We start from the raw sequence: 16,200 nt of genomic DNA on the forward strand, positions 1-16,200 counted from the left end.
GAGTGGTAGGAAAAACTAAAATGCGATGTACTGTATGATGTATGTTTTACTGAAGTGGCTTGGTCAAATTATAGTGATTTATGATAGAAATCACCTAAAGCAAGTATCACAATTCTCCAGGAATGTTCTGTAGAATGCTGATGTTAATGATGAATATGTGAATCCTAAATCTTTCATTTGTATTGACCTTATCATCATTAATTCTTCTCCCAACAATGCCATAACTAGAGTTGAGTTCTAAAGCGTACCTTCCTCTTTTCCCATAGAAATGGTCCCACAATTTCAGAAAGTTCTCAAAGGTGAAAAAGTGCACATGACGTTTATCACGTTTGCAAATGCCAATGAAAATACTAAGGTAACACTGTCCAAAATGCAATATTCTTCTGTGAGAGCACCCAACTTCAAACAAATACACATATTCTTTTTTTTTTTTAATTTATTTTTTTATATTTTTTTATTTTTGGCTGTGTTGGGTCTCTTTGTTTCTGTGCGAGGGCTTTCTCTAGTTGCGGCAAGCGGGGGCACTCTTCATCGCGGTGCGCAGGCCTCTCACTATCGCGGCCTCTCGTTGCGGAGCACAGGCTCCAGAAGCGCAGGCTCAGTAGTTGTGGCTCACGGGCCCAGTTGCTCCGTGGCATGTGGGATCCTCCCAGACCAGGGCTCGAACCCGTGTCCCCTGCATTGGCAGGCAGATTCCCAACCACTGCGCCACCAGGGAGGCCCCAAATACACATATTCTAAATACAACTTAGATCTGTGACATGTTTTGGCCAATGAAGTGTGAGCAGACATGATGGCCTTAAATGAGCAGCAGAGGCCTTAAATGGGCTTTTGCAGTTGGGCTCACCTCTAATGTTTCAGTGAACTCTGTGAGAAGACAGGGCCTGGGAGCTGTGGCCTCACAGCTGTGCTCCAGAGGAAGATGCGTGGGACAGACCTCAAACTGACCCAAAACATGGAGCAAAACCAACCATCTAGAGTTCTAAAAGAGAGCCACTGCAGCTAGCCCATAGGTCCAAGAAAAATAAATTCTTGTCTATGTAACTGAGTTTGGGGCGATTTGTTCCAAAGCATTATCACAGCAAGAGCTGACTAACACAACATCCTCCAAATCATTGTTATGTAAATGGATGCCACCATGCCTACATGTAAGGCAACTGTGTACTCAAATTGTGAGAATTCTTGAACTCTTGGTGCCTCTCCAACACAATGTACGTGGCTAAATTTCCACAAATAAGTTCACTAATATACCACAAAGATCTCCCTAAACTTGTATTAAATGTAATGCAAAGTTCTTTCTTTTCATTTTCTGCTTCTACATAGTTAAAATGCTTTTTATCAATGTATAATGGCTCTTGCTGTTTGGCTTCTGTGGTTAGAGTCTTTTGAACTCTTCGGCTTTTCAGCTCCTAGGCTGTAAGATTTGAATCAGCAAATGCCCCAAGGACAAAAGCTGCACCAAATGTCAAGCTTGTGTCTGTGTTTCCCTTCTCTCCAGAACTTGGCCCACATGTCTTGGTGTCTCTCTAACATTCAGATGCCAGTGAACAGATGTTTTCCTACTTTATCCAGGTTTTCTAAAATTTCTTTAGACTTCACCTGATCTTATGTTATTATTGAACTATCATCTCAATTACCACTAGGAAGAAAATTTACAATTTTTAGAGAAAAGGGAACCCTGGTACACTGTTGGTAGGAATGTAAACTGGTGCAGCCACTGTGGAAAACAGTATGGAGGGGTCTCAAAAAACTAAAAATAGAACTACCATATGACCTCGCAACTCCACTCCTGGGTATAAATCCGAAAAAACCAAAAACACGTGTTTTCAAAAACATGAATTGGAAGAGATACATGCACCCCAATGTTCGCAGGATCATTATTTACAATTACCAAGATATGGAAGCAACCTAAGTGTCATCAAGAGACGAATGGATAAAGAAGATGTGGTACATATAACCAATGGCATACTACTCAGCCTTAAAAAAGAACAAAATTTTGCCATTTGCAGCAACATAGATGGACTTGGAGGGCATTGTGGTAAGTGAAATAAGTCAAACAAAATCAAATCTTGTAGGATATCACCTATATATGGAATCTAAAAACTACAACAAACTACCGAATATAACAAAAAAGAAGGAGAGTCACAGATATAGAGAACAAACTAATGGTTGCCAGTGCAGAGGGGGAGGAGGGGGCAATACATGGGTGGGGAAGTGAGAGATATAAACTACTGGGTGTACAATAGGCTCAAGGATGTATTGTACAACACAGGGAATATAGCCAATATGTTGTAATAAATGTAAATGTAAAGTAACCTTTAAAAAGTATATAAAAATTTTTTAAAAAAGAAAGCATACTGAAAATTGGAAACAATTTAAATGTCCATCAACAGGAGAATGCACATATAAATTATTGTATTTCCCTACATGGAATTCAACATAGCGAGGAAAGTACATGAACTAGACACATCTTTACGTGTCAGCATGGATGAACCTAGCAAAGATAACACTAAATAAAGCAAGTAACAAGAGAAAACGTAGTAGAATACTATATGCTGTTTAAGAATACTTAAAAATGTAGCCTAAATAGAAAGACATCCATGGCAGTGATGGAGACCAAGTTCAGAAGAGTGGTTACCCAGGGTCAGCTGGAGAGTGGCTGTGTTTGGGAAAGTGATCACACCAGACTCTTCAACAGGAATGGTAATGTTTCACTTCACACGCTGGCTGGAGGACGGAGGAGTGTCTGCGATGTTATAATGTGACCACGCTGCATGTGAAAGCCATTGCTGACCACATCTAGGGGATCTGATGTGCGGGAGCTGGTAGTGGGTGGAGGCATCCAGAAGGTCGTGGTAGAAGAGGAACGTTGTACACGTAACGCCTAAAGCCTGACCAGAGGACCACCACTGTTCTAGAAACTGGACACAAATCCAACTTCTACAGCCAATGTTAACAGACAAACTGAGGCATATTTAAAATTTTAAGACTTTATGTGAGCAAAAATAGATTCAATTCAGGCACCACAAAGTGGAAGTAGTGAGGAGCACTCCAGCCACAGGAGCTGAAGAGATTTTTATTTTAAAAGGGCAGAAGCAAAGCAACGAAATGACTGACTTGCTATAGCTTTGAAGCCTAGTTGGTGGTTTGTGACTGGTTGTCCTCAGCGGTGTTTGTCACCCTGAGGCGTTGACAGGCTTAGATTTTGGTTGGTTTACATAGGCGGCCGCATCACTAGAGCCACCGCAGGCTAACGGCCTCCTTGCAGGGTTAATTTACTAACACCAATAATCTGAGTCCTTCCTCTTACTCAGTCACTTCACTTCCTACGCCTCAGTTTCTCTTCTGTAAAGTGGATATTCAGTAGTAAATTCTCTGTGGAGGTGTCAGTACAAAACAAAGTGATTATTAGTAACCACGATCATGTCTTGAATGCATGGAACACGTCACCATTTGCCAACCACCGTGTCAAGTCAGCAGAAACTACAGAAATTAAGAGCTCTCCACAGAAATTCACACACCCGTGCACCAGGTAACGGACCACAGGCACATGTTCACTCAGCCTTTCATGTGTCCCTCACGGAGTGCACGCTCTCTCCTGGGCGGGGAGAGCACAGATATTTGTCAGGAGTTTAACTACTTTTAAAATGCGTTGATACAAGCAGGTCTCACTTTTGTTTGGATGAGTCAGCAAACGCTTTTTGGAAACCCCAAATTCTCCACACCTCCTACCTTTCGCTCTGCTTTAGTCTCGAACCTCCCTCCCCTGCTCCTCAGGCCGGGTCCTCATGGGAGGCAGGGCTGCGTGCGGACGCATGGCGGCGAGCGAGCAGACGTCCTCGAGCTCCGCCCCCACAGGCCCACCCGGAGCCTTAAAGGGCAGCCCCACGGCTCGCAGGGCATTGAGGCCGGCGCCAACAGCCAGGATGCGGGGGCGTGAAAGCGCGGCATGGAGGGGCTGGCCTAGCTGGGGCCCGTGGCCCTATGTCTTCTGGCTGCGACGCCGGTCCTGCGCACGCTGCGGTGCTGCAGCTGCCAGGCGGTGGGCGCCCGAGGGGCCGGGAGGCGAGCCGGGGACCCCAGGCGGGTGTGGGCATCGTGTCCGCAGCCAGCGTCCCCGAGGCCGCGCTCGGGCCATGATCACTCGGTGAAGCTGCGCCGCGACAGCGTGGCTGACTTCTTGCGCTGTGAGGACCTGTGTGCGCTGCAGGACTCGCTGCCTCTGCCCGCCATGGGCGCTTCCCTGCGGGAGGGCCTGCTGGACTTCAACGCCGACCGCCTTCGTGTCGTGGACTGGACGCCGCTCTTGAGCACCCTCTGCCCCTGATCTGTATCCAGAGTTTCTTCCAGCCACGGCCTGGAGAGACAGGTTTGTAGTTCCCGCTTCCAGGGGCCCTCGTGCGGGTGCTGCGAAGCGGGGTTTTACATGGTACAAGGTGGAGGGTGGGCACTAGAACCGGTTCACAGTGTCCGGGTGTGCGTGCAATAGACGGGGCGTGCGGCTTAGGACTCCTGCCAGCTTGGTGACGCCGGCCGAGTGCTTTAAGGCTTCTAGGTCTCAGTGTTCTCATCTGTAGCATGGGCTTAACAGGACCCACTCTCTGTGGAGGTTACAAGGTCTCACTCTGTTAATGCTTGTAGACGCTACAGTGTAGAACACTTAGCACAGTTTGGAGCATCGTTAATTGTTGCACAGATGTTACCTGGTCTGTTGAATGACTTTGCCTGGTACACACCAAAGCGATTAGGAAATGGATATATCCCAGCTTCATTTCCTTTCCATTAAAACAGGGCTCAGGAAAAAAAAAATTTTTTTTCAATAGTCGTATCATGTAGTGGAAAGAGCACCAGTGTGAAGGCAGCTTAGGGTTTGAATTAGAGGGCTTATGCTCCCTGTGGCCTTGGCAGGTTTCTTTTGCACTACAATCCCCACACTTGTAAAATGACATTAAAAACCACTTGTTTGTGGGTTCTTAGAATTAATTAAGCAGGTTATGTGTGTAAAGTATCCTGGCACTTGAATGAGTTGTCAGAACCAAGGGCTGCTGGAGACGACGCTACTGCCCTAGGTAAGATCCCCTTCTACTGGGCGGCAGGTAAACACAAGCACAGTAGTCAGTGCTCTGGAAGAAGTGAGTTCTGGTGCTACAGAGCACAGAATCTCTTTTTTCTTTAATTTAATTTTTATTTTATATTGGAGTATAGTTGATTTACAATATTGTGTTAGTTTTAGGTGTACAGCAAAGTGATTCAGTTATACATATATCCATTCTTTTTCAGATTCTTTTCCCGTGCAGTTTGTTACAGGATATGGAGTAGAGTTCCCTGTGCTATGCAGTAGGTCCTTGTTGATTATCTATTTTATATATAGTCGTGTGTATATGTTAATCCCAAACTCCTAATTTATCCCTCCCCCCCATCTTTCCCCTTTGCAGAGCACAGAATCTTGGAAGGGAAAGTTCAGGGTAGGCTTCTTGGAGGAGGTGCCATCCTTTCTAAGGATATGTAGAAGCTCCTGGGGTGGCAGGAGGGAGCAGTGTGTGTTAAAGTTTGAGAAATATAAGAAAATATGGCAAAACTAATGTACAGGACTGGAAATCAGGGTTTGGGAAAGAAATGAGAGTTGATACTGGAAACCTAGTGGGGCCCAACAGAAAGGGCCCTTGTTTGTCCTGTCAGAAGTTTGGATGTTTATCCTGAAGGCTGTGGGAAACACCAAAGAACAGTGAAATGGACTTCTGGTTTAGAGGCTCACTGGGACCTCCATGTGGAAGGCAGTTGATTGGGTGCAGGCTGAATTGTAATCTAAGGGTCCCACTTAAGTTATAAAAGGTGGGACTGGATTTTGCAGATCTGAGAGAGAACGGGTGAGGCCTGGTGACCAGTTAGAAAAGGGAAGGCAGCAAGCGTGGGTCACAGTTTACAGCTGCAACTTTTTGTGAGATACAGAGCACAGTAGAAAGGGATTGGGGGTGGGGAGAGGATCTTACTTCATCTTCAGTGCTTTAGAGGGGCCTGGTAGACAGATCTGGGCCCAAGATACAGATCTGGGCTTTTTGGGAGGACAGGTGTTTGAAGACATGGGAGAGACTTAGGTTATCCACAAGAAGATCCAAAGAATTATAGGTCTGAGAGTTTTTTAAGTGGGTATATTTGAGGATGTTTATAAGCTGAGAGAAAGTAGCCAGCAGAGGAAGGGTGTGAAGATCTGTGAGAGGAAATGATTGTTCATTTGTTTTCGAAAAGCTGAATACTTATCGTGTGCGTGGCCCTCTTCTAGGATCTGGGGTTCACACCATCTATTCTCTCTCCTTCAAGGACAGTTCAACTCATCCCCTGGTGAAGAGAACTCAGATTATTCTTTGCATCCCATTCAGGTGTAAGAACTGTTCTGTACCTCTGAAGGGACTTTACTTAACCAGAGTAGTAAGTTAGAAATCAAAAGAAATTAGAGCCTGAAGGGACCTTAAAGGCCACTGTACTTAATTTTGCCTAATATTTTACATTGAATGTAAGAAAAATTTATTGAAGAGCCCATTCTCTTCAGAGTTCCTTCACTGAACTTTCTTTATGTTTTTCATCCAGTGGGTCTAGCTTGTAGATTTTGGCCTCCTCTTAAATTTGTTTCTTCATCCATATTACATTTTGCCCGGACTATGGCAGAAGCTCCTGGGTGGTTTCGCGGCTCCTGGGCTCAGTTCCTCTAAGTTCACCTGCCTACTCGGGTTAAGTGATCTTCTAACATAAAAAGATACGCTTAAAATAATGCTGCTAATGGCTTGCCCACACAGAGTTAGTGCATACTAGCCGCCCAGCCTGTGCCCTGCCCAGAGGCGTGTAGTCTGAACTGTGCTCGGCCAAGCCTCATGGGGCTCTTTGGCCCTGAGGAAGGGGAGCTTTTTGTGATCATTCCCTTTATCTAATCGGTCCTTCAGCAGCGGGGCACCTTTTTCTAATCAGCGGAGGCACCCTTACTCAGCCAGTGGTAGTCCCAGGCCTCATCACCTGTGGGATACAAGCCATGCTCTCTCCCAGGCTTGCTTCGGCCAGCATCTCTATTTTCCTTTCTGTCTCTTCTCACACTTGGACCCCTGGCCTTTAGTCATCCTCACCTGCAGTATTTAAAGTGTCCAGCAGGAATCAGGCTTGAGTGTCTTTTCACAGATGTTCCCTCTGCAGTTAATGCACCTCCTACTCCAACTCTGCATACTCTCATCTTTTCTAGATTCTACTTCAGGGTTATCATGAAGCCGTCACTTAGATATAACTTTTTGCCTCCATAGGAACCTCTGTGCATAAAGGTTATGTTCATTTATCTCATGTGATTGAAATTTTGAGTTTATACATCTTCCTCCTTAATGAAGGCTTTAAGGGCAGGAGTCGTTTCTAATCCTTAGCACAGAGCAGATGCTTTTTTTTTTATTTAGATGCTTTTTAATGATGATAATATGTATGGTTTAAATCACTCATTTTACAATAATTTTGCTTTAGGTTGTGACAGGAATAAAGTTTACAGAAGTCGTGTTACTGCGATAAGAAATAAAGATGTGACCTTCCAGTTGTGTAAAGCTCATGAGTGCTGTGTAAGTGCGTCAGGTGCGCTAAGGAACCTGGAGCTAAATGGGCTAATTCTGAGAGAGAGAGACTTAACTATGTTAACAAAGGTAAGCCTTCATTGTGTCCTGCCAACATTTGATAGTTGCTTTTGGGGCGAACTAAACCAATAAAATTTTAAACTGTTCCTCCCCATTAAAGGGATTGAATAATTGGCTTCTTTGGTGCACCTGAGTCTTGTGAATTGTCCAGTTGGAGATAGAGGTTTAGAAAGTGAATTTCAGTCTTGTTTAAGTCTTTTCCCATCAGACTGGTCTCGTGATTTCCTACACACCATGTCTGTCTACCTTTTCCTGTCTACCTTTTCTTGGTGTTGTTCATGCCTGGATTGTCTCCTGTACCTGCTCAAACCTTGGTCAATTCTCATTTGTACCATGGAAGTTTGTCATGCTGGATACTGTCAGAATTAATCTTACTTAAGTTTGTGTTAAGCCACAAACCACACGTTTTGTATATTTTCTGTTTTTTGTGTTTGTTTATATTTTTATTGTTTCTCTTCAAGAAATATTATGGGAAGGGAAATAGCAAGATGTAAAGAGCAAAAATGTCATCATTCTCTTTAAATTGTTAGAACATGTATCTGCAATCATAATTATAATGCACTGTGGTATGTGTTAAAATAGGAAATATATGTAACGTCCCGTAGGAGCAGCAAATTCAGTGGTGCTGGTGAGGGTGTGTCATGGAAGTAACCACAAAGCAGGTGACTCTTCATTGGGGTCCTGAAATATTAGTGTCCGTGCCCTATGTTCAGTAGTGGTCTGAAGGGGTAAGGAAGCCTGCCTTTCAATTTGAGGGAAGAGAGGGTTTGAGGTCCTCTCTCTCATATTGCTCTAGTATACTGCATAGCACCTAATAAAATACTGGGTTTATAGTTGACATTTAAATCGCTGATTGATCATCAAGATTGGCATGTATCATTGGAAATGAAAATAGGAAGAGTCTTATGCTTTTTAGGTTTTTCTTTTTTTTCCTTTTTCTCAAAAGTATGTAGTACTTTACTGAGTGGTTGGCAATAAAGTTTGCAGTATTCAGTGTATTCAGTTTTAGTACCTAAATAGAATTAAACTGTTGCTGTAAACTGGAATAACACTTTGTTACTGACAAGTTTTAGAACGCATCAGTTCATCAATTACCTGTTTGGGAAGATTGTAGTTAATGATTTTAAGAATGTGGCTATAAACCTCCAATTGACTCAAGAAAAGCAAATAAGTCAAGATTGACAAATGTATAAGCTCTTCATCTTATTGTGTGTGTGGGTTTTTTTTTTCCTTTTAGTTATTTGTCAAGGTATAAAGAACTCTATCACTCTTAAGACAGTAAACTTCACGGGCTGTAATCTGACATGGCAGGGAGCAGATTACATGGCCAAGATCTTAAAGGTGATTTTATGTTTAAACTTTCATGAAAACATATGTGATTGAAGCACATTAATACATTGACACAGATGGCCGTTAATTTTTGTCTTTTGATACCTGTGAGTGCATCTTTCGTTTTGTTGAAAGAATATGACCAGTTTTCAGTTTGGGATTCTACCATTTAGTAAAGATAGTCCACTTAATTTTAGAAATAAGAGATTTAATATATAATACATAATAGTACTTTTATGTATTTTTAGTTACTGAAAACATTTATTGTGATGCTGTGAAGAAACTATGCCATTATAGTCTTCAAGATTTAAATGAATCAAGTGTCTATTAGCTGCTGTAGTTTATAAACTAAGAAAAATTACTACATCAGCAACTTGTAAATACAGTTTTTAAACTAATGCCTTAACAACTTTACAGTGGTTCTAATGAGTGTATTTAGGCCTAAAGTTATTTAATAATTTGACATGAAGCCTTTTTAATAGTTTGATGGTGCAGATCAGGGATAGGTAAACTATGGCTGGTGGGCCAGATCCAGCCCGCCGCCTGATTTTGTAAAGAAAGTTTTTTTGGAACATAGTCGCACCCATTGTTTACATGGTAGCTATGGCTACTTTCAGCCAGTTCCAGTGGGGTTGAGTAGTTGCAAAGGAAACTGTATAGCCCAGAAAGCTGGAAATGTTTAAATTTAGATTTTAAAAATTGAAGAATTCTTTGAGCCTATACAGGGCAAGTCCATTGACCCCTGGGGGAGAAAACAGTCAAGAACTTGGGTGCCGAAGCCAAATGGCCTAGGTTCAAATTCCCTTTCTCCCTTTTCATAGCATTTGACCATGGGCAAATCACTTAATGTCTATGCCTCATTATGAGGTTTAAATGAACTAAATTGTATAAATAGTGCCTGGCGCATACTAAGCACTGTGTAAGTGATTTCTGTTATTTCTGCTTGGAGCTTTATAAGCTATTGTTGATAGGAAAATGACACTAATGATTTTCCTTTTAGAGTGTCACAGGCACTTTGAGTCTTTTATTTTTTCAAGAATGTAGCAAGACTTTTTCCATTTAAAGTCAGTGTTCCCTGTTACCAGAATTTATTTTATGAATATAAAGAATTGAATGTCTATAAGACAAGACTTGTGGTTAAATGTCAAACCATTACTTTCCCAAGGCACATCCAACTGGCTGTGCATAGTCCAGGCCTCTAAAGTTTGTGTGCATACCCTAGGTAGCATGTGAGATCCATTCTGTAAATATAGTTTTTAAAATAATGCCTGGGACTTCCCTGGCGTTCCAGCAGTTAACACTTTGCGCTCCCAATGCAGGGGGCCTCGGTTCGATTCCTGCTCAAGGAACTAGATCCTACATGCAATAAGTAAAAGATCCGGCAGGCTGCAACTAAAGACCCGGCACAGCCAAACAAACAAACAAACAAATAAATAAATATTTTTTAAAAATAAATAAAATAAAATAATGCCTTAGGAGTTAGGAAAAGAAAATATTAGAACCTATTTAGCTTTGTATTATTTTAAAAATATCTGTGTAGTTTATAATGTACATAAAGTATATGTATAGAACTTCGTGTATATAATTTGTTAAAAAATAAGATGCATATTAAAAAGTTTTCTTATGGGTTGCCCAGTCAGGTGGTTGGAGACCATTGGAGAACAGAATGATGACATTTAGAGCCTCAGCAATGATAGAATTTAGAACCAATTCCCTGACTTAGAAGATAAGGAAAATAATTCTTAGACTGTAATTGAGTTGTCCAACTTTACATAACTGTTCAAAAACAGGTTATCCGGTGGCTGGAATCTAATCACTGACCGACTAGAATCTGGGTCACTGGACTCGTAAAGCAGAGCTGACCGTTTAATTTCTCAGGTTGATTCTCCTGGCATATATGCTTGATATGTGAGTGTGTAAATCTCTGACATAATAAGCCATACTCAGTAGGCACACCCTGTTTCCTTATTGAAGCATCTTAATTTTGTCCCATTAAATCTTTGAAGTATCAGACTATCAGAAGACATGAAGAAACCTGGGCTGAGAGTCTTCGTTCCAGGAGACCTGATCTTGACTGTATGCCTGGTTTGAGGCGCATCACTCTGAACTGCAACAAGCTCATTGGTGACCTGGGTGCTCGTGCTTTTGCAGAATCTCTTAGTGAGGATTTATGGCTTGGAGGTAAATTCTAAAATTGAAAATATTGAATTTTTAATATAATATATGCTTAGCTTTTGGCATGATACTGTTGTCATAGGATTTTTTTTAAAGCCTTATTTTTCTGATAGCTTTTATGTTGCTTTTAAACTTTCTCTAAGAGTTGCATATATTCTTTACAGAAAATACAGAGTAACAAGAGAACAATTACCTATAAACTTAATATCCAGACATAATCACTGTTCATTTTGGTGTATATATTTTCAGTCTTTTTTTTTCTATAAATATATTTGTACACTTAGGGATTACTAAAATAGAATTGTAGTATACTTGCTATTTCATATTCCTGCTTTTTTCACTTAATGAGGTATCATGTAGTATTCCATCATATTGATGTCCCATAGTTTAATCAATTCTTTGCAATTAGATTTAGACAGTTTGCTTTTCCCTGTCACAAGCAATGTGAATACCTTGTATATACATCTCTGTGTCCATTGGGATTACTTCTGTAGAATAAGGTACTACAAGTGGAATGACTAAGTGTGACATATTTTTAAGACTTAATACACATTGCCAAATTACCACCCAGAAAGGCTATGCCAATTTGTAATCCACCCCAAGAGTGGATGTGAAGCCTGCCTCTCACAAACACTGGCTGGTAGCACTTTTAAAAAACTGTAAGACTACAAAAATGAGTACCTCTCCCTTTTTTATGCAAGTGGGATTACTCCAAATTTTATAACTTTTTTCAGTTAATTTAGTATGACCATCTTAGCAAGTCAGTAAATTTGCATCTCCTGCATCATTTTTTTGTGACTGTTCAGTGTTCCATTATATGAATAGGCCACAGTACACATAGCTTATCCAATCTTGTATAAAATGTATGTCCAGTTTTTCAGTTACAAATAGTACTCTGATATATATCCTTACCTATATCTCTATTTCTTTTGGTTAAATTCATAGAAAGAGAGTTGTTGGGTCAAAAGGGTATAGACATTGTAAAGACTTTTCTTACAGAATCTTGGCTTAATCTGATAGGAGAATAACCACATTTTGTTTTATTTTGTATTCATTTGATTTACTGGTGAGGTTTACTGGCTGTTTGTATTAATTTAGCTAGTTGGTTAATTACACCCTGTGTCCATTCTTCTGTAGTGAGAGTTTGTAAGTGTTGTATTGTATCCTGTCAGATCCATATGTCTGACTTGCTATTTCTGTCTGTCATGGGGTGTTGAAAGACTCCAGTTATTTTAATGTGATGCTCCACACAACACTTAAATAAATGACTCATGATAGTTTCCTTTCATGTAATATTTCTTAATACCTGTGCTTTTGTGATGATCCCTTTTGTTTAAATGAGTAGGTTGTTCAGCCCCAGAGCTACTAGAATTCATGATCATTTGTTCTGGTTTTTGTCTGACTTTTTACTGCGAGAGTTCTTGACCATCATACTTTCATGATAGGTTTTTAGTATGTATTCTCTATTCACACCTTGTTTGAATTTGTTATTATTTGTATCCTAGAAAACGGTACTTTCCTAATGTTGTACATCCCTTATGTTTTTAGCAGATAATTTACTAAGTAAAGTGAGTTATACTTGTAAATTGTTCTTATCTCTACTCAGAATAGAGGTGAACCTAGATACTAAGCCTGCTTCCACCAAGAACATTATTTCCTTCTTGTGCAACCTCTGAATTCTTGCAAGGAGTACTTTATTCATTTGTCAGTTTCACAAGTAATTTTTTTAATACCTACTGTGTGCCAGATACGGGTTTAGGCACTACAGATAAAGCAGTGAACCAGACAGACAAAAGTCTTGCCCTCATGGAGCTTACATTCTAGTGAAGGAGTTCATATAGAAATGAGTAAACAGATAAGTAATATAGTTTTAGATAGTAGGAAGTGCAGAAATATCGTAATGTAAGGAGAGTGAGCGGGGGCAGGTGGGATTCCATTGGATAGGTTTGTTAGGGGTCAGGTTCACTGGAGAAGTGGCATTTGAATGGAGACCTGAATGAAGAGAGGAGCAAGCCATGGAAGATCTGGGGGTAAGCACATTCCAGGACAAGGAGGCAATGAGTATGCAGGCATGTAGGTGGGTGGAGTATTTAAGGAAAAGCAAGGAGGCCAACATGGCCAGAGTACTGAATGAAGAAGAGTGTGGTATGACATGAGGTCAAGGAGCTAGCCAGGGGTCTTATCTTGTAAAGTCTTGAAGGCCAGAGTAAATATTTGGATTATTCTAAATGAGTAGAGGGTTTTGAATTGGAAAAAGGCATGATCCAAATAGTATCTGAATAAGGTGACCTGGTATAGAGAATGGACTTGAGAGGATAAAGAAGAGAAACAGGGAGATCAGTTAGGAGACTATCACAGTGGTCCAAATAAGAGATGTTTATGGCTTAGCTTAGGCTGGAAGTTTGGAGCAAGTGAAAAGTGGCTGAATTCAGGTTGTGTTTTGAGGGTGTAGCTAACAGGGCTTGCCAATAGATTAGATGTGGGGTATGAAGGAAATAGTAACAAGGAGACAAGTCGTTGACGATTATGTGTGCAACTGGGTGGTATCACTTAGAAAAAGGGGGCTGATGGGAGGAGCAGCTTTTGAGGGAATATCAGGACTTTGGTTTGTTATCTTAGATGCCCTTTAGGTATCTAAGTGTCTGGACAGTGCTCAGACTGTACTTTCTATCCAGAGGTATCCAAAGCCAGTTTAGATGCAAAATGTTTAAAGTTGACCTTTGCTGCTGCCAAAATAGTAGCCACTGGAGGCAGTCTGCAAGATGGCATCTTAGGTGTTTGAGGAAGAAATTATAATACACAAGGGGGAAATAAGTGTATAATTATATAATGTAGATTTCATATTTAATTTTATGGGAAAAGCAATAATTAGGTGGCTTTTGGTTTTAAATGGAAATAGCCACTCACTGGGAAATAATTACTCTAATTTCAATTTATTTTACTTTAGATCATTCTGTGATGAAAGCAGTTATAAAAAATGTTCTCCAGATGGAAGGAGTGCCAAGTCAGAGGTATATAACATGTTTTAGTTCTCTCGGAAGAATTTCTCTTTAATGGCTTGTTTTTCTTTCTTTCTTAAAAGAAAATTATCAATTCTGCCATCTTAAAACTAAGTTTTTCATCAAATGAAATGGCTTTTCTGTTTTTGAAAATGTTGTGTGATGCTTTAATTTAGGTTCCCAGAAATGCAGATTGAAAACCTTTTATTAACTTAAAGTATCTTAATTTCCAATTAAGATCAAACCGTCATAAATTACCTGTAACTTAAATGGCATATTTATCATTTCTGTCTCAGTACCAGTGGATAACTTCTCCATCGTGAAGGAACCATCCAAAGCTGCTAGACAGAAAAAGAGAACTATAATTTTGGGAAGTGATCGAAAAGGAAAAGCTACTGTTAGAATTGGTAACTCTTTCTTGCTTTTAATGTTACTAGAACTTATACCCCTTATGTTTTCCAGTGTGCTAAAATTAAAACAGCCAATATTAACCACATGCATATTAGGAGACCTATGATTATTTTGATACTTATGAGAATTTATAGAATATAGATATAATAAATGAATTTAAAGAGATGTTAATATTAACCAACATTATTGTTTGGATCTCATAAAAACTTCGTTATTTTGAAAATATTTCCTGGTTGATAATTACTTCTAATACTTTGCAATTGAAATTTGGGGTGCACTTTGATGATAATTTTAGTAGTGGTGCTCTTGAGGAATGATTTTTTTTTAATGCAGAATTACCTTGTGTGCTATTAGAAACAAAATTTCTTCCCAGTTCCAACCTTCCCATTGTTTCCTGCTTCTTTCTTAGAAATGCTTATCTAAATTTCTGAATCAGGTAATACCTTGTTTCTCTCAATGATAAAAAAAACTTGAAATATGTATTATCCTTATAAAAGACTTCTACAGACAAGTTCATTGACCTAGATTGAACATTTTTGAAAAACAATGTTTACTGTAATGTATATTTAATTTTCCAAATGGTAGTTAACCCAGGATTTTACAACTAAGCCTATTATTTTGTTACCAAATGTAATAAAAAGCTTTTAAAACCCTTTAACAATCAGTGGTGTAAGTTTCACATTCTCCTGAATATAGAAATTTGCTATAATTTACTTCTACTGATAATGTTTGTATTGTTTCTAAGAGACCTTAACTTTTTATTTTCTGGAACATATTATCATTAGTCACAAATAGTCTTTTTTTTTTTTGGTGATGAGAATGAATAGTAGGAGCAGCATTTGTTAAACCAAATCTAATATGAAACTGACTCTTTCTTGCGAGTAAGTTTGAATTTTGAAACAGTAAAGCAATAAGGTTTAATATAAAGCAAAATAAATTTTTTATGTTTATGATCTGCCTATTTCCCAAAAAAAGTTTTGTGGTGACTTTAGTTATATACCAGATACATTAAAATCACCAATAGACAACACATCTTTTATTCAGATGCCCTCTGAAAGTTTTAAAAATTTGTTGACTTAATACCACTGAACGGTACACTTTAAAATGATTAAAATGATAAATTTTCTGTTTTGTGTATTTTACCACAATTTTTTTTTTTTTTAAGAATTTCACTTTTTTAAAAATAATTAATTAATTAATTAATTTATTTTTCGCTGTGTTGGGTCTTCGTTTACTGTGCGAGGGCTTTCTCTAGTTGCGGCAAGCAGGGACCACTCTTCATCGTGGTGCGCGGGCCTCTCACTATCGCGGCCTCTCTTGTTGCGGAGCACAGGCTCCAGACGCGCAGGCTCAGTAGTTGTGGCACACGGGCTTAGTTGCTTCGCGGCATGTGGGAGCTTCCTAGACCAGGGCTCGAACCCGTGTCCCCTTCATTGGCAGGCAGATTCTCAACAACTGCGCCACCAGGGAAGCCCCACAATTTTTTTTAAATGTGTTGTTTGAAGATTTTTGGGTTTTATAAAGGTATTGTATTAGCATAACAATGAAAAATTTAAAAGACCACCTCTAATCCCATTATCCTATCAAGCAATATTTACATTTTTATTTTCTCTTCCTGCTGTCTATAAACA

The 16,200-nt window shown here is 39.8% G+C and overlaps 1 protein-coding gene across 1 annotated transcript in view; it reads left to right on the plus strand.

Annotated features, from left to right (window-relative positions):
• The first annotated feature begins 313 nt into the window (after positions 1-313).
• The window catches only part of LOC133099828 (centrosomal protein of 78 kDa-like), a 147,236-nt gene continuing 131,349 nt past the window's right edge, over positions 314-16,200 (plus strand). The window contains 10 exon segments of the mRNA XM_061203692.1: positions 314-355; positions 2,784-2,877; positions 3,750-3,936; positions 4,033-4,313; positions 4,316-4,369; positions 7,492-7,664; positions 7,756-7,765; positions 7,768-7,827; positions 8,893-8,996; positions 10,991-11,165. Of these exon segments, the coding sequence (XP_061059675.1) occupies positions 314-355; positions 2,784-2,877; positions 3,750-3,936; positions 4,033-4,313; positions 4,316-4,369; positions 7,492-7,664; positions 7,756-7,765; positions 7,768-7,827; positions 8,893-8,996; positions 10,991-11,165 (1,180 nt within the window).

The sequence above is a fragment of the Eubalaena glacialis genome, chromosome 10, assembly GCF_028564815.1.
Source record: "Eubalaena glacialis isolate mEubGla1 chromosome 10, mEubGla1.1.hap2.+ XY, whole genome shotgun sequence".
In the NCBI taxonomy this organism is placed as follows: Eukaryota; Metazoa; Chordata; class Mammalia; order Artiodactyla; family Balaenidae; genus Eubalaena; species Eubalaena glacialis.